An 18,646-nucleotide genomic window follows, 5' to 3' on the forward strand; every position below is an offset into this window, starting at 1 on the left:
GATTCACAGTGTGATCTCATTACAATATTACATTCTCACATAATGGTTATATGGCACTGAAAATGGATTGCAGGTCGGACAACACTCAAACATTTGCATCTATTTACTCATTACATGCTTTTATCCATGGGCATTCACAAAAGCGCTGAAATCAAATGTGAGCACAGAGCAGCTGAGGATCTCAATCTTCATCTCATAAACCACTGAGCTACCACTAACAGGATTCATTGTTCTGATTGCAAATTTATGCCAATTTGTAAGAGCCAACAAGTGTTAAAAAAAGACGAATCATCTGTGCTTTTTGGTCATTTATAACTGGAGCAAAGAAAATAAACATTTACTGAATATCTGTAAGAGCTTCTCACATATCAAAAGTAAAAAGCTCACTAAAACACTTAATACTTAAAATTAAATACAACACATCGTAGGTTAAGTTTGGAGTACAAAATGTATTTGATTAGGGTTCAATCAACAGAATTTATATTTGCTGGCAATATTTTTGGATTGGGTGAGAAATAACATTCGAGAGAAAAAGAATAGAGGAGAGCCTTTATTTGTCACATGTCCATTACAGTGAAATCATTTTCTTCGCATTTCTCAGTTATTCTTAGGAAGCTGTGGCTTGAGGGCAGGGTACATGATACAGAGCCCCTGGAGTATAGAGGGTTAAGGGCCTTGCTCAAGGGCCTAAGATGGATACCAGGGCTTGAACACCCAATTTTCCCATCAGTAACCCAGAACTTAAACCACTGCACTTCCACCTCCCCCATGAGTATATAACTATCCAGCATGCAATCCATATAAATTAGTATTGCAATCAAAATAACTATGAAACTTGTGGAAGATTATCAGTAAGTGTTTTGATAGTTTGGCTGGTACTGGATGCTCAGGCAGTGAGAGTCCTTGATTAGCACTTTTTCCACATTTCCTTTTTCCTCTTACATTTTTTAGCTCTCAAGAACCTGCTGAAAATGCACTAGTTTGTCTTTTCTTAAAGGCAATGAATTATACATATACACTGCTATATAATTTTAAATGTGTTCAGCTTTTGAGACTTTATGTATGAAAGACATCAAGGACATCAAGAAAAAGGCTTCACAATGGATTTGCTTGGATCAAAGGTGTCATGGCTATACTGGTCATGTTCAGTCAGAATGCATCACTGTGTGTTAGATTCATAGTGCGGCGCCTTTCCTGAGAAAATCATCGAGTAAATGTAACAATATTTTTTTTGTTTTTCACCAGCACCCATAAGAAATAGTTGTATATTTTCTACTAAAAATTTGTTTTACTCCAATGTCTCAAAATAACCCTGACTGCGAAGTTTAAATAGCTTGCTTTTTCTGTCTCTCTGGCAGTTTTCAAAGCTGCATCCTGCTCACTACAGAGGAGCTTGTTTACTAATAGTGCGTTTCCACCAGCTATTGTGGCATGGCTCAGCAAATTACACATAATCCCCTCTGTTGTTGCTATTTCCAGCACCAAGTCAGCCATGCCATAGTTAAGTACCCATGCTAAACTTTTTTTTTTATCCAAGCTACCATGCTGGCCGAGCCAGGACATATGGGTGCAGCTAAAAATAGTGCAGACTATTGATTGATCACACTCACAAACATCTTGATTAATGTCTTTACTTTATGTTCCTTCTCTACTGGATACACAAACTTCAGTATAAGGTGACAATATTATATGCTGCAACCTTTTTTTTAAAACAACCCCTCGGTAGATTTAAGAGACCTATTTACATATTAAAAACAATAATACTTGCCCTCATTCCAGCCGTTTCAATTTTTGTTCATTTTACCAATCTAATCTTTTCTAATGACTTAGCACCCATATATCCATTGGGGCAAATTTGAAATGAATTTAAAACTTACTTTTTTGAGTCCTACACATTAGGATATAAAATTGTAGCTTTCCTCATTGCCCCATATGCATGTGTATGCATGTGTCTGTTGTCAAGGTTATTTCTATAGCACTTTCACAATGAACATTGTCTCAAAGCAGCTTTACAGGATTTAAGAATTAAGGTGAATGATGCATACACATACACACAGAGCGCTTTGTGAACAAACAGAAGCTGGCGCTGCCTCACTCGATATGCATTTTATACTTCCTAGTCATGACATCACCCCGCCGGTGATGCCAGCGTCCAATTTTTGAATAGGAGGGAGAGTGTGTCTGAGGCCTGAACACTGTCAGGAAGACAATTCCAGGAGCTAAATGTGAAAATGCTCTACCACCTTTAGTGGACTTTGCAATTCTAGGAACTGCTAGAAGTCCAGAGTCTTGAGATCTCAAGTAGCATGATGGATTGTAGCATTTTAAAAGACCGGATAGATACATAGGAGCCAAACCATTTAGGGCTTTATAGGTAAGTAGCAATAGTTTGTAGTCGATTTGAAACAGGTAGCCAGTGTAGGGATAGATGTGTTAGGTGTTGTCTGGTATTGCTTGGTATTTGCAAATAACAGTATTTACTTGTGTTTAGGCAGCTATTAAACCATTGATATTCTTTATTTTTGCTAAACAAAATAGATTATTGTCACAGTTGCACAATGTAATAACCTTGCAGTGACCGCATTGTCTGATACTTATGCTAATAATGTCTGAACATTTAACAGAACAGTGCAGTGCTTCTCTGCCTAAACACTAAATCACTGACTTACAGTGCTGATGTTACAGCCAAAATACATTCAATTCATTATTTTCCTTAAAATACTACAAACAATACCCCATAATGACAGCATGAAAGAAATTTGTTTAAAATCTTTGCAAATTTCTAAATAAATTTATAACAAAATTAAAAAGGAAAAAAAACCCACATGTACAACAGTATTCACAGCCTTTGTCATGACACTCAAAATTAAGCTTCCACTGATCATTCTTGAGATGTTTCTACAACCTGACTTGAGTCCACCTGTGGTAAATTCAGTTGATTAGACATGATTTGAAAAAGGCACACACCTGTCTATTTAAAATCCCACAGTTAAGAGTGCACGTCAGAGCATAAACCAAGCCATTAAGTCCAAGTAATTGTCTGTAGACCACAGAGACAGGATTGTATCGAGGCACAGATCTTCTATCCGTAAATAGAGTTTGGAATTACCAGGACTCTTCCCAGAGCGGGTCGCCCGGCCAAAAGGAGCAATCGGGGGAAAAGAGCTTTAGTCAGGGCGGTGACCAAGAGCCCAATAGTCACTATGAAAGAGCTCCAGCATTTCTCTGTAGAGAAAGGAGAACCTTCCAGAAGAACCACCATCTTTGCAGCACCACCAGTCAGGCCTGTATGGTAGAGTGGCCAGACAGAAGCCATTCCTCAGTAAAAGGCACATGACAGCCCACCTGTAGTACTCGCAGACCATGAGAAACAAAATTCTCTGGTCTTTGGCCTGAATGCCAAATGTCCTGTCTGGAAGAAACCAGGCACTGCTTATCACCTGTCCAATGCCATCCTTACAGCAAAGCATAGATGTGGAAGCCTCATGCTATGGAGATGTTTTTCAGTTGCATGAATTAGGAGACTAGTCAGGATCAAGGGAAAGATAAATGCAGCAGTGTACAGAGACATCTTTGATGAAAACCTGCTCCAGGGCGCTCTGCAGTCAGACTGGGGTGACGGTTCATCTTTCAATGGGACAAGAACCCTAAGAATACAGCCAAGATAACAAAGAAGTGGCTACTGGACGACATTGTAAATGTTTTTGAGTAGCCCAGACAGATCCCGATTGAACATCTCTGGAGAAATCTGAAAATGGCTGTGCAACCTGGTCCAACCTGATGGAGCTTGAGAGCTTCTGCAAAGAAAAATAGGAAAAGCTGCCCAAAAATAGGTGTGCCAAGCTGGTAGCATCATACTCAAAAGATTTGAGGCTGTAATTGGTGCCAAAGGTGCTTCAACAAGGTACAGTAATCCCCCACTTTACTCGCACCCCTGGTTTATCACATTTATCATTTAGCACCATAGACCAAAAAAACTAATAGGGAGTTGTTCTTATGGAGTTTTAAAGGGGGATTACTGTATTGAGCAAAGGCTGTAAATACTTGTACATGTAATTTTTTTTGTTTTTAATTCTTGTGCAACGATTTCAAACAAACTTCACGTTGTAATTGTTGTATTTTACGTGGTATTGTTTGTAGAATTTTGAGGAAAGTAATATTTTTATTTTTTAAAGAATATGTATTAAATTATTCCCAATAGTCTATTCTGAACATTTAATAGCTTTTCACTCGGTTTTTACGCATCCAGAAGTAAAAGTTTCTGTTGAGTTTCAGCCATTACATCACCTGTGGCCAGGGTCAAAAAATCTGCCTTAAACCTTCAAAATGAAGAGTGCTGGTGCCTGCAGCTTAAAGTAAACATGTTGCTTGAATGCTGTTACTTTAACCAATCAGTTAATTCAAGTTGGCCACTCCAAGACCATCTAGCCAGCATCCAATCACATCAGCATTTTTACATAGTTTGATTGGATGATTAGAGAGTGCACTTGTCAGAGCTTGAAAACCATTGGAAAACCATAATGCATGGAAAAATGCACAGAAATACAAAAAAAAAAAAAGCCTGGGGTCATTTTATGAAGTTAATATTTATTCTGCTAGAGATGTGGAGTGTGGAGTGGAGCAATTGTGGCTACAGTGAAAGTAGACTTGTTAAATTGTGTTAATTGGGTTTATTGCTTCATTAATTGCACTCATTCTCACAAAATGAGTGTCATTAATAAAGCAAGAACAACACTAAACAATTAATGTTTACAACAGGGACCAAGACAGTGATCCAGAGAATGTGCAACTGCTCACTGTCTTCTCTTACCTGACTTTGCAGCAGTTTCTCCTGTTCTTGTCAAAAATGTCTGAAGAGAAATAGCACACTTGAAATGTTGAAGAAAAAAAAAAAAACCCAAAGCAAATTTAAAATAACTGATCACATTAAGTCTTAACACAAATCTTTAAGTTAATTAAGTGATTTAACACAAATCTTGAAAATTTTGAGCTTGACCAAGCATTATACGGACAAAAAAAAATAAAATCTCATACAAATGTAATTATTACTTTCTAATTCTACTTCCCCCCCCCATCAAATCAGATGTAAAATCTAAACAAACAAAACAATCAAAAAAACTTTTATAAGCACAGAAATTCCTCAAAACATTTTATAATCATATAAGTACTTTTTATTCATAGAGAATTCAACTGTATAATTCAGTTACAAAACAGTAGAGAATGTGATGGTGGGGGGAGATAAAGGCTTGGGACAAATACAAATTACAAATAACAAATTAGTATTTAGCCTTTTTGTAGCAAAATCAAAATGTGACTGATCAAGTAAACACAGTTTCCCAGTTAGCAAGACTTCTATAGATACAGCAATGCAACACAGTGAAAATATCCTTCTTTAGATAGTGTCCCTTAAAAGTAAAACAATTTTCCTTTTACACATTCTCAAACAAGTGCACAAAGAAAACTAGAACTTTTTTTTTTGTGTGTGTTAAGCAGCCAGTCTAAATTGTGTGAATATGACTGTGTAATTGTGTGACAGAGTGATAAAAACTACGAAATTTCCAAAATATGAGAGAAGTCTACATATGAGTTTATTGAGAAAAGAACACACCGCTGTATTGCACCCGTGCAAAGAATTTGTAGTAATGTAAAGCAACAACATAATCTGTGTCTTTGTTAGATGCACACATATCTGTCTTTGTACCAAACCCAAAGTGGTTATGGCGTAAAATATGCCTCAAATATGAATGCTACCACTAGAACACAAAAAAAAATCTAAGTTTGTGTTTGTGTCTAGCAGCGTTATTGTCTGTGGGAATCCTGGCTCTGACAGTTCCTCGACATCAGCTACATCACTCAGGTTTATAATTAAAGACGACTGTGAAAAGGTTTTTTAAAAAATTCTTATTATTATTATTATAATACTTGCACATGTCTTAGTAGCAACATGTTTAGTGAGTTAATTGGTTCTATTTACCAAACATTCTGAAGAAACTAGTAGCTAAAATACCATGACCACTATCCCACAACCTTCACATCTGATTCATTGTGCCTGTATATAATTACCAACTAGCATCCTAGTTTGACTAGTCGTGACGCATATTTCCAGTCTCAACCAGCCATTGCAGAAACAGTGTGTGAGACACTAGAACACATTATCTGTTCAATCAGCATAATGTATTAATATTCAGTTACATTCCTAGTACAAATTCTACTAAGTGTGAGCGATCAAAACATATCACATTTCCAATTTATTTATTTACCTTGAGAGCAAAGTAAAAGATAGGCTATTGTCAGACTTACAAGTATTATCAGATTGCGATTTTGTGACACCGAGGCCATCTAGACGGTTTCCAATAATGTCTGCAATTTCATATTCTTTGATTGAAAAGTCAGAGAGTGTGCTCAAATATATTTGTGTGGATTTAATAGCTGATTAATTGCAGATATACTTTTATTGCAGATATACTTACAAAGACATGAACAAGAAATCCTCACAAAAAGTTGGACATCGTGAGAAAAGATCAGCCAAAATAGTTCATAACAGTTCTTGAAAGATGAACGATTTACACGTTGTGTTTTCTTTCCTGTAGAATTTGCAAAAAAGCACAATTTGCCTTCATTCCAAATTCCCAGGAAACCGTAATGCACAGGAAAATGCACAAAAATTGCACAGAAAACCTGGGGTAATTTTATGAGTTTAATATTGATACTTTTGCTAGACATTATCTATAGCTGTGGCATGATAATTATGATATTAAGAGGTGGATTGATTTAGGTTCAGATTCAAACACCAAGACTTGGTGTGAAATGCATGGCTCACTACTGTATTTTAAGGATAGCATGAGTAGATAACTTTTTTTTTCCTGTTTTTGTATGTAACAAAATTATTAATTGCATTCTCATTACATTACATGCTTGTTATGATTTTGAATTTTTTTAAGGTGATGTTATCGATATTAATAATAATTAATAATAATGGATTATTCATAAATAATTTATTAATTCATTTCCATGCAAACTGTTCTATATAAGTCCTTAACATTTCAGACACGTTGGTTTTTATTAGTAATTAAGGAGGTGACTGGTGTGTGTTCTTAGACAATTCATTTGAATACAAACAGTAATGGTGGAAATTCTGCTCATCAAACTCATCAAACCAAAATATGCTAGATATTATACATTTGTATCACTGGTTATTCAGTAAAGCTTCAACTCCAATGTAGCTGACAAATAAGCAGGGTGTCTAACTCTCCATGAATACATACTCCAAACTATATATAATATAATTAATGAGCAATTATAGTTAAGATGCATAATCTTGCTTTGTTTAACCCCAACTAGAAGGACTAATGAATGCTTTTACATCAAATTCTTATAGTTGTGATCAGCTAATCGTCTCCTATGTTGTTTCTGAATAATAGGTTGTTCCTAAAATAGCAAACATTGGACACCAATCATAAGTAGGTTTGGGGTTAAGAGAACATTGAGTATGCTTGCTGGGCACACTTGCTCCCAGTCCTTCATGAAATAAATAACGTGTTAGGACAAGGAATACACCAAAAAATATGCAGTGCACTCAGACCTCATTACTGGGAATGAGAATCACGGCAATGAGAAAATAATAAGCTTTTGCAAAGCATGCTCATTTCAAGAAAGCAGTTCATAGACCACTCCTGTGTGTCTCCAATTTAATGTCTGCCACTTCCAGCAGATTTGGACTGTGACATTTTCACACATCCATCTGGCACATATGATTAGATTGCGATGATTGGCTTTGGCGTTGTCTATCACTGGCTCCTGAAGGTAACTCTAAGGCATTTAATAATTATTTTTAAAAAAATCCAATATTTTAAATGCAATATATCAATGTCCTGATATGTTTAATTTAAGCTTTGTCAAACATATGTAGACTTCTCTGTTCGCTATGGCATTATTTGTAACTATGTGAATGTACAGTTTTAAATAAGAGGAATTTCTAACATACAGGGCATGACAGAAATGTATGTACTGTGCAATGGCTTGATGAGTGTTTCTTGGCTAGTAGCCATGAATTTATTAGAGGGTCTTAATACTTTATTATATTACAGACATTATTTCTTACAGCAAAATTATCTGGTATTTATCCAACTCCTTTGTACATATGGGGACAAAGAAAATGTATACATACTATGTGACAGAAAATGTAATACACTTCAATATTTAGTAAAAAGTTAAATTGGAGATTTGTGATTCTTTCAACAGAAACTTTCAAATACTGCTCTTTGCAGATGAGTCCTTAAGGACATGAGTGGGATAAAAGTAAGAGAATAGCGAGTAAAGCCAAAAAAAAAAAGGTATGAAAAATCTGTGGCTTTTTTTTTTTTTAACTCTTCCCTTTGAAAAAGAGAGGTATGACACTGTTGAGATAAAAATATAAAACTTTAACTTCAACAAATTTATAAATATTATTTATAACACAGATATATTTCTGTACAGACTGAACTTGCAGTACTCTTCAGCAGAGAAAGCGTTGGCAGGTTTTTTGTTTCTTTTTTTTTTATTAACTGCCATTTAACAGTCATGTATCTGGTCACACTATAATGACTTTGATGAACGGCAGAATCCCGAGGGTAAATGACCTGAACTTTCTCATTCATGAAGCTGAGTTGCTGCTCAACACATACTCTGTTATGCCACACACACATGAATACACCCACACAAATGCACTTATTCACCAGAACATAACGCTTACAACTGCCTGTCCAATACAGCATGTTGTATAGTGAATATATGTTTTATATTCGATGAACAGATATGTAATTCCATGCATGAGAAAAGATTTCCCTAATTCCCTTGATTGTTTAACTTTCACACAAGGGCAGGATGTCAGCTTGAAGATATTGTACACAATTTACACAGTGCTCTCCATCACCCACTCTGAGCCCTCCAGAGTGCCCCTGCTGTTAGCCATATCATCCTTGAGTAACATTCCGTTGATGGAGAGGCTACGTTTTGTCCAGACGCCACTGATTGTTGTTGCAAACTCACCAGCATCAAACGAGTGACTCCGTCTGAACTTGGAGTCCAATGTCCGGCCCAGCAAGGGCTCCTTATCATTTGGGGGCACTGCTGATGCCATTGCACGACCAGTTTTGGTGTTTCCCAAAGGTGCCTGGCTCTTAATTTCCAGAGAGTTAATAGCCCCCAACAGATGGTCCAGATTTCCCCGAGGTTTGAGAGATGCTGACCTCCAGATATTGGCTAAAGCACTATTGGGGCTGCAGGTGTGCAAGGCATTTGAAGAACCAGCAGAAGAGGAGGATGAGGATGAGGACAGAGAGCTCATACTACTCTGAAGAGAGCCACATTTAAACTCCACTACCTCGTCTCGTAGACTCACCTTGGGTTTGGCTTTGAGTTTGGCTTTGGAATTTGAAGGAGTAAGAAAGACTCCATTCTGACCCAGATGCCCATCATTGGTCTGCGAATAGGTATCTCCAACGTCGCTTAACTTGCTAACAGGAAGCTCAGCCCCAACTGCAGTCAATGTCCCTGCCTCACCAGCCTTGTAGCGCACCATTAGGATGACGATGAAGACCAGCAACGTAGCCACAATCACACCTCCCACCACCAGGATCATCGTGCCACCTAGTAGCTGCCCATGCAGAGAATGGCACTGTGGGTAATCATCTCTGGTGTAGAACTCAACGCAACCCACAATGCTGGTAGCTGTCAACGTAGTTGCAGAGTCATCCCAGGCTGCCAAGATGCACAAATCGTAACGGGTTCCAGAGACCAAGTTGTTTACTAGGAATGCCTTACTGGAAGCAGGAATCATCCTTAAAAAAAAGAAACACAATCTTCAAATCCTGTGTAATAACACGCTTTACAAAAGGAGTGTCGTATTAGCTTGCCAGAACTTTTGTATGAACTATGCAAAAAGGTCCTTTTCCACTTAACTGGAATTTTAAATGAATATACAATAGCTGTAAAAGAGTTCACTTAAAAGGGTACCTTAACCTGCTCTGGAAATGTAACCTACTGCAGTTGTGCTCTTATGCAAGAGTAAAAAAAGCTTTTCTTTTGTTCAGATATTTGCCAGGAAATTTTTGATTTTTTTATGATTTTGTTGCTCCAATGTTATACGTTGTTTTAGTACAATGTTGTTAGTTTAAATGAAATTAAAAGATTTTATTCATACAACTCAGAATGATTTCTGAAATAACTGGCATTATCTCTTTATGCCATCTGCCCCAACACTGTGAACAGATGGCCTATTTGATATTGCAGTGATTCAGGATAAATAAATAAATAAATAAATAAATAAATAAATAAATAAATAAATCTCAGAGAATTTATACATTTGGGCAATTGGAAGAAACCAGCAAGTGCTAAAAAACATTACTTAATTAGCATAGACCTTTAAGAATTCATCATCTGAGGAACTCTGTTTTTAATACTAACTATAAAGAACTATGTATTATTTGCCTTCTGTTTTTATATTAAAGCTGCTATATGTTTAGCAACATCTTGCTATCAATCACCAAAATATGAACTATCACCAAAATAAATAAATACAATGTAAAAGATGCAACTTTTTCAATATGGAATTTAAGGAAAATTAAAAAAGCTCTGACATAATATAAATATTTTGATAAATGTGTTAACTACAATATTTTGATCCAATCCTGGCTAGAAACATCAGCTGTGCCATTGTACTTTAGCACTATCACTTACTCACTTATACCCTATCTTGGTCAGGGCCACAATGGATCTGGAGCCTATCCTTGGAACCCTGGGTGTTAGGTGGTATACACCCTGCATGGGACACCAGTCTAACACCAGTCACCATGCACACACAATCACACACTCAATCACAATTATGGTCAAATTTTCTTAGACAATTTTCCTAGTGGCATGTTTTTTTAGAAAATACACAGACACAGGAATAACATGCAAAGAAACTCCACAGAACTAGGTTCAGGATCAAACTTTTATGTTGTGAGATGGCAACTAATCATACAAATTAATTTAATGCAGGCATGCATAGAGTGTTTGGAAATAAATTTTCTAAGTGCTTATATGAAGGAACAACTTTGCTTGTCTTCTGCCTTTACTTTTCATTCCACTGTGTTTGTGCATTTTTAGAGTGAGGGACTATGGGGAGAAACTGACATGACTTTAATAGCTCAGATAACTTTGACAGGTCCAGTTGCTTTATTATCTCACAATGACACTATATAACTGAATCACTTCATAGTCTTATGAATGGACCTTCATGGCAATCTGCTCACTTGCTGCTCATTCAGCTGTCAGATAAAAGCCCCTTCATTTGTATGCACTTCACACTGAGAGTATTTGATAACAGACATTTGGAATGAAATCCATTACTGGACTGTGTTGGATGCTATTTGAGTTCTGTACATCACCCCTCTACCTTTAGGTCTCTCCAATTCACACATACAATAGTTACCATGTTTCTGCTTCCATGGCATTGTCAGATCTATATAGGATGTGAAGATGCTGTGAAATTTTAGGGCTTCTGGTGATTGTATCTAATATACAATAAGGCTACACTACAATTTTCTTACAATTCACTAGCCATTTCAAGCTTGCATGCTTCCCTGCACCCATTAAAGTTTGGTTTTGTCCAGCAGTTCATTTTGTTTTATTTAAAACCTCTGGAACTGGAACCCTGATGAGACATGTTTGGTTCTGCTTATAATACTAGTATAAAAAATAAGTGGAAGTTTAAGATCGGAAGGAATGAGTTTTAGCAGGGCTTCAGGCACTGAAAGACAATTTAGGAAGATTGACGCTTTTCTTTCTCAGAGACAGCATGAGACCATAACATTAATCAAGGAGAGTGAATCATGAAACACAACTAGCAGGAAACAGCTACTATAACAGTGGGCAAATATTTGCCCACTTTTTCTTTAGGAGCTTCATGGATCTTGTCTGCAGCACCTTTTACCCATTTGCACTTTTAGTCACAGACCTGATCTAATAAAACTTACACGCCAAAAAAAATTAATTCTTTATACTCTCCTCTTTGCCTGCATATTTCCTCCCTCTATAATAATTACACCATTTCATGGCTCGTTTTTACTCCCTTATTTTTCACTAGACACTTCCAGTTTCAGACATAACTCCTATTTGCCTGTTTCCTTGGCCTGGATCTTTCTGGAATAATGTCATGCAAATGCACTCCTACAACAGTGATTCCTCTTTGTAGGGTAAACTTGATTGGCTTTATGCAGGCAAAAATAGCAAACGGGCCTGGAACTGGCAACAAGAGAATGGAGAGCATGCAGAGTAAAATAAATAGGTCTTGACAATTTTCTGGTTTGGCCATTGAACTAATCTCAAATGCAGTTTGAACATCACATCACAATAGCACTAATGGATAGACGCATTAAAAAGAAACAAGGAAGCATGGAGAAGCAGAAGCCTACTTTTAAAGGCTCTTTAAGCTGCCCTTTCTGTTTTGGTGTCAGAATAACACTGCAACAGGTCAACCAAACCAAATTAACAAATTATCTATTAGAATGATACTCACCACAACACAGAAACCGATTTATAGTGTTTAATAAATAGATAAGGTTAATGAGCGAAGGTTATTTATTCCTGTGTGAGCTGAGCAACCATACACCTCTGAAATTAAGGTCCTCCCAGCAGTAATTACAAAGACCATAATTGTTTCATGGCATAACATGTGAAGTTCTCGCCTGTTGCATAGCTGTCATGCTTTTTACACACTATAACTGAGTTTAATAAAAATGACATGATGAGCTGTCTTTGTTTACTGTCAATCAAATATAGGCTTTAATAAAACAGACAGACCCAGAGCAATGAATAGCCAGTGAGCAAAGTTGCCCAGACAGCATGGCAATATATATCACAAGGTGAGACAGACAAGCACACTAAATCGCACAGCGGGTGACATTACGGACAATGAGGGATAAAGATTGTCATAGATGCCCTATGGCAATTGAGCTAAAACCTTTCAATGGCTTTCCATTTAACATGTCACTTCTTGTCTATAGTCCACTTATATCTGCCTTTTGGCAGTATGCTAGATGTCTTTAACCATCCTGTCCTGTTCAATACTTAACAGTACCTTGTCCTATTGTCCTTGGAATTATATTTACATTGCTACATAGAACCCATACCATATATTACAACAACAATGTTCTTGTTACTATGGTAACAGAGGTATGGTGTCAGAGGTAACAATAAGACCACTTAATAATAACACATGGATATAATACACAGTAGAATACACCTACTTTATATGATTAAACCTCAATTTCCACACAGATGATAAATACATAATGCCTTAAGAGATATGGGAAGTGCAGATTCTCAGCCAATGGTCTTAGCAGAAAGGAGGGAGCTGTCACACATTTCCCCAGATACTAATGGATAAATGATTTAAATGGCATTAAGTAATTGGATTTTCTATCTGCTTGGGTTTTTCTGCTCATTTTGCTCAGATTTACAGCACTATTCTTGCACGCTGTAAAACACTTTATATCATTTTCATGTGCCAGGGGCCAAAAGACTCAAAATGCTACTCATGAGAGTTGAGAAATTCAAAGAAATGAAAGGAGAGTTGAGGAAACAGGAAAACAACAATGTTTTCGCGTACACTATAAAAGTGTCAGTAACAGAAAAATATATACTGACTGACACTGGACACAGAGGAATACTCACACTGTGCCACCAGGCCGGTGCTTGTTCTATCCAGATCTCATGCTCATATGTGTGCAGTAATGTCCATTAGTTAAAAGAAAGCATTGTGTTATGCTATATCTAGAATGCTAACAGTGATTCTGGCTACTGGACATATATATATATATATATATATATATATATATATATATATATATATATATATATATATATATATATATATATATATATATATATATAAAATATCGATTGATAATTCATCTAATCTTAGCTAGCTAGCAAAAGAGCTCAGCTAATATTTTTTTTAATTGTTTGTCACTTGATAAAAAACCTGATTAAAAAAAAATTGAGTGATTGTCAGTCAGAAATATAAGATAAAAAAGCTGATTGATGAACTATTTAGTAGACCAGGCAGGGGTTGATGGATTGCTCACTGAAGAATGCAATAAGGTTACACAATCAAAGATAACACTATACCTAAAATGCATCACTTTCTGGTTGAGCTTGTAATCAAGTGAATATAAAAACCCTTATCTCATAGCATTGCAGTGCCACCTGAAGAAAATGTTGTGAATCAAATGATCAGATCTTACTATTAAATATATACACCACACTGAGCCCTGAACCCTGCACAATAAAGTGTATTTTTAAATATTGTACCTGTAAATGAGCACTTCATCATCTGAGCAGTTGTATTGCAGCTGGTACATTTTCACTTTAGGTGCAGCCTTACTGATGGACCATCTGATGAGGGCAGAATCTGCGGTCACCTCAGAAACCCAAACTGGCTTGTCCTTTTCTGGTTGGCTTTTGGGCGTTGCCTTTGAGGCTCCTGTGATATCAGAGAGACGAGATTTGGGTTGTCCAGTTCCATTGTTTATGTGGGGCAGCTGAACGATTGACAGTTCCACTAAAGCTGTGGATTCACCGGCAACATTGGCAGCAATACATGTGAATGTGCCGTAGTCTTTGGATGTAGTAATAGTAATAACAAGTGTGCCATTGCTGTACACCACAATCCGAGAGGAGTTGCCAAGGAGACGGTCATCAGGGGCTACCCAATGAATTGTGGGAGTCGGGTCTCCAGTGGCCTCGCATCTTAAGCTGGCAGCTTGGCCCTCTAAAACCAACAGCCTGTGCGTGTGCTGTGTGATAAGGGGCTGCTCACATATAAACTCATCCTCTCTTATGGTCCAGAAGTAACGGCCCTTCAAATTTGAAGGGGAAGCACAAGTTTCCAAGTCATTTTCCCGCTGCAGCCTTCGAAACCAGAGCATCTCACAGTTGCAGTGCAGTGGATTTCCACCAATGCTTAGTGAAAGCTGTGGTGCAAATGGTGTAGAGACTTGCACCAATTCCGGCAAAGAATCTTGTGCCCGAGCAAAAATTGTGTCTGGTGGGAGCTTCTGTAGCCGGTTGGAGGTCAGGTCCAGACGTGCAAGTCTCTCCAGGTCAGTAAAGGTACCTTCAGGAATGTATTCCAGCAAGTTGTGGTCCAAAGTGAGCTGGTGCAGGTTAACCATCTGACGAACTGAATCCCAGGGTAGCGTCTGCAGGTTATTGTATGACAAATCAAGATCCTCGATTGCTGGAACTAAGTCCTGAAAGGTATGTTCAGATATGCGGCGTAGCTGGTTATTGTTTAGAATTAGGTACTGAAGGTTTACAAGTCCTCTGAGATCATCCGGTCCCAATTCAGATAAGCGGTTGTTGTCCATGTGCAGCGAGCGCAGTGTTTCAAGGTCAGCAAAGGAGAATGGCTGGATGGAACTGATGCTGTTCCTGGACAACGTCAAATCTACTAATTCAGTCATATTAGCGAAGTCCTGCGGTGTAATACGTAAGATGAAGTTTCCACCTAAACGGAGCTCTACTGTGTGCCGGTCGATGTCAGTTGGTACGAACAAAAGGCCTTTAGCAGGACACAGTGTCCCAAGAGACTCTGACAAATTCTGGCACACACAGTATTTGGGACATGCATGAACAACCACCACAGTCATAACCAGGACCAGCAGCTGCCAAAGCACACGGTCCATGGTCGATTCATAAAAAGGGGCCTGTAGAAGGAAAAAAAAAATAATTTTAGATAATTTAAATGTCTATTTGTGATAATAACTAATGGGGAACAAAACATCATTATCTTTGGAGCAGGTCTCTGTGGCAGATGTTTGTTTATATGTTTTGGCACAATGGAAACACAGTGACCATGGTAGATTCTGTGGGCTAAGTGAGCTAACACTTTAAAGAATAAGCATGACCATTTCCACCTCTAAATGACTAAAGATAATGTTTCAAAGATAATGATGTTTAATGATTTCTGCACTGCTAAATTATTTTCCCCACAAACCATGGCTTATATTGTGTTTATAGCAATATTTAACTTTTATTTATATTGTGCTTGAATTCATGTATTTATCAAATGCAAAAAATTTATCTGAAATATATTCAGGTACTTAACTAAGCAGCTGGGGGTTAAGAGCATTGCATATTGATTTTAAAGTGACTGCTTGAAGATATAGGCAGAATCTTTTGATGAATAGCTCAGAACATTGACTGAGCTTCCATTGGCTAGGACAAGTTCTCAGAAGTTTGCTTTGTAGTACATCAATGACTTTTTTTGTCTTTATAGTGCGAGAAGGACTTAATGCTACATTAGCCAGTCAATATATCTAAGAAAGATACAGCTTGAAATAACCTTATGATTATGCGTCCCTAGTCATTTATATTTCATTGGTAACTCGGTGGTTAAGATGGGACCTTCTGTTCTCAGCACCATAAAGCACCCTGAATGAGCATGGCCTTTATCCCTTAAACTCTCAGTTTTATTAATGACTAATAAATAAATGAATGAATGAATGGATATAAGTTGATTTAAACAAGGGCCAAATGTACATTTTATTGTTTATATCTCTAAATTAATATAGCAAACATTCTAGAAATTGGCAGAAAACATTAGACTTTATTCTATTTTGTAATTACATATATTAAATTTGACTACACAATATACCATGCATGTATGTATGTTTGCGTGCGTGTGTGTGTGTGTATGTGTGTGTGTGTACAAACAGCCTCCCCAGGTCATTCTTATAGCCACTGATCCAGCTCATCTTTGATCATGGTTGTTTCATCTTTTGTCCCTGTGTGTGCCTTACTGTGTGTTCTAAAGCTTCACGTGAACTGAGCGGGAGTTCAACAAAGCAGTACAGCCAAGCAATGCGACTTATTGTGAGCATCTCAGCGTGATGCTACTTTTTTTTTTTTTTTTTTTTACAACCTTGGTCTTCGCCTTTATTTTTACCCTAAAATAACATAACAGGGATGTCCAGAACCACAAAATGTATAAGAAACCAAAAAATAAATAAAAACAACAATGGAACATTTAATAGTACTAGAAGTGATAAGGCTACGGTGAGAGAACAAAGTCACACAGTGCCTAGTCTGACAGAGATAAAGAGAAAACAAGAATCAGACACAAGCAAGCAAACTGGCCACCTGGATAAAATTGCAAAAGACAAGCCAGAGCGATTATGTGGAGAGGTTAGTCATTTTACACAACTAGGTAACTACTATAACATGACAGGAAGTGGAAACTCCTCTTGAATCATTTGCCCACTAGCCTGAGCACATCACTGATCCAACATTACTCTGTTAGCCACAGCACACAGACCAGTCTTAGATTCTTAAACAAATTACATCTGTTTTGCTATTTTCAGCTCCTTTGGAATTCAGTTTAATTTTCAGTTTTAGCAAATGTACAGAAACTTTTTAAATTCATAAATGTATCCCTATAGATTTATCCCTAATGAGTGGCAGTGGCAGTGATGGCAAAGAAAAACTTGAGAAAAACATAAGAAAGAAACCTTGAGAGGAACCAAACTTAAAATAGAAAGCCCTTCCTCACGGGGTGACACGAGATTCATTAATTTTAGTTTCATCACAACGATTATTTTTTAATGTTTATTTTTCAAGTTATGAGCTGTTCAGTTTTCTGATGTCAGAGATAATCCCCCCTCTTGCCGAAAACCGCATGGTTTGCAGAGCTGGGACGCATTTTATTCTCTGTTTTCATGCACCTTGTGTGTTTTGTTTTCATTTAAGTAATATCTCCACCCCTGTCTCATCATTGATTCTTGTAGTGAAGTGTCGTCTCGTCCACAGCTGTCTCCAATTCCTTGTTTATTTCATGTGGGTAAATATTCCTCTTTGCTTCTGTGTTGTCTTTAAAAGTTATGCACCCAATCTCTGTTGTTTTCGAAGACATTTTGTTCCTCGTTTGAATGTTTATCGATTTCATGGTTTGGCATGTTTTGTTTCGCATTCCAATTTTGTCCTTGCACTGTTATTTGCCAATTTCCTGAACCATTGCCTGGTCTAGGTTTTTGATTCTGCCTGCTAATTTGGATTGCTTGCCTATTTATATTATAAATATTTTTACCAAGCACCTACCTACCCACAATTGTGAGAACTCGTATGATATAATATATGGTAATTCCATAATATGTGGATTAAAATAACGTCTGCACTATATGTTATATATTTAAACTGAAAGTTTCCCAAAGTCCTACACTTTCACACATCTTTGGATTGTGACCGGAATTATAGGCTTTTTTTATACTACTTAAAATTGATTCTAGAAAAGTAACTGTTGTGTTGTCTTGCAAAGTACAGACAAGAGAGCAAAAATATAGGATGGTATCAAAACGTGGAAAAACAGTTCATGGCACTAACTGGTGCTTTTAAGACCATGTGTGTTATCGCATTTGTGATTTCATAATGGACAACATCAACTTGTGCATGATAATCGCTGGAAAACAATCCACATGATCTCACTTCCGCACCCACCCTACTCAACAAATTTGGCTCCTGGGGATTTTGCCCTCTTTCCGAAGATGAAGATCCAGCTCATAGGTCAGCATTTTGACGCAATTGAGCTTGATCCAGCGCAAATCGTAGAAGGTGCTTGACGCACTTC

The 18,646-nt window shown here is 37.2% G+C and overlaps 1 protein-coding gene across 3 annotated transcripts in view; it reads right to left on the bottom strand.

Moving 5' to 3' along the window:
* Nucleotides 1-8,051: 8,051 nt before the first annotated feature.
* The window catches only part of LOC310737645 (leucine-rich repeat and fibronectin type-III domain-containing protein 2-like), a 133,727-nt gene continuing 123,132 nt past the window's right edge, over nt 8,052-18,646 (bottom strand). For all 3 annotated transcript variants that reach the window (XM_083562103.1, XM_083562104.1, XM_083562102.1), the window contains 2 exons: nt 14,335-15,731; nt 8,052-9,818 (listed from right to left, as the gene is read on the bottom strand). In XM_083562103.1, the coding sequence (XP_083418229.1) occupies nt 8,891-9,818; nt 14,335-15,710 (2,304 nt within the window). In that variant the 5' untranslated portion in view covers nt 15,711-15,731 and the 3' untranslated portion in view covers nt 8,052-8,890. The remainder of the gene's footprint in view (nt 9,819-14,334; nt 15,732-18,646) is intronic.

The sequence above is a fragment of the Silurus aristotelis genome (assembly GCF_946808225.1).
Source record: "Silurus aristotelis genome assembly, chromosome: 15".
Classification (NCBI taxonomy): domain Eukaryota; kingdom Metazoa; phylum Chordata; class Actinopteri; order Siluriformes; family Siluridae; genus Silurus; species Silurus aristotelis.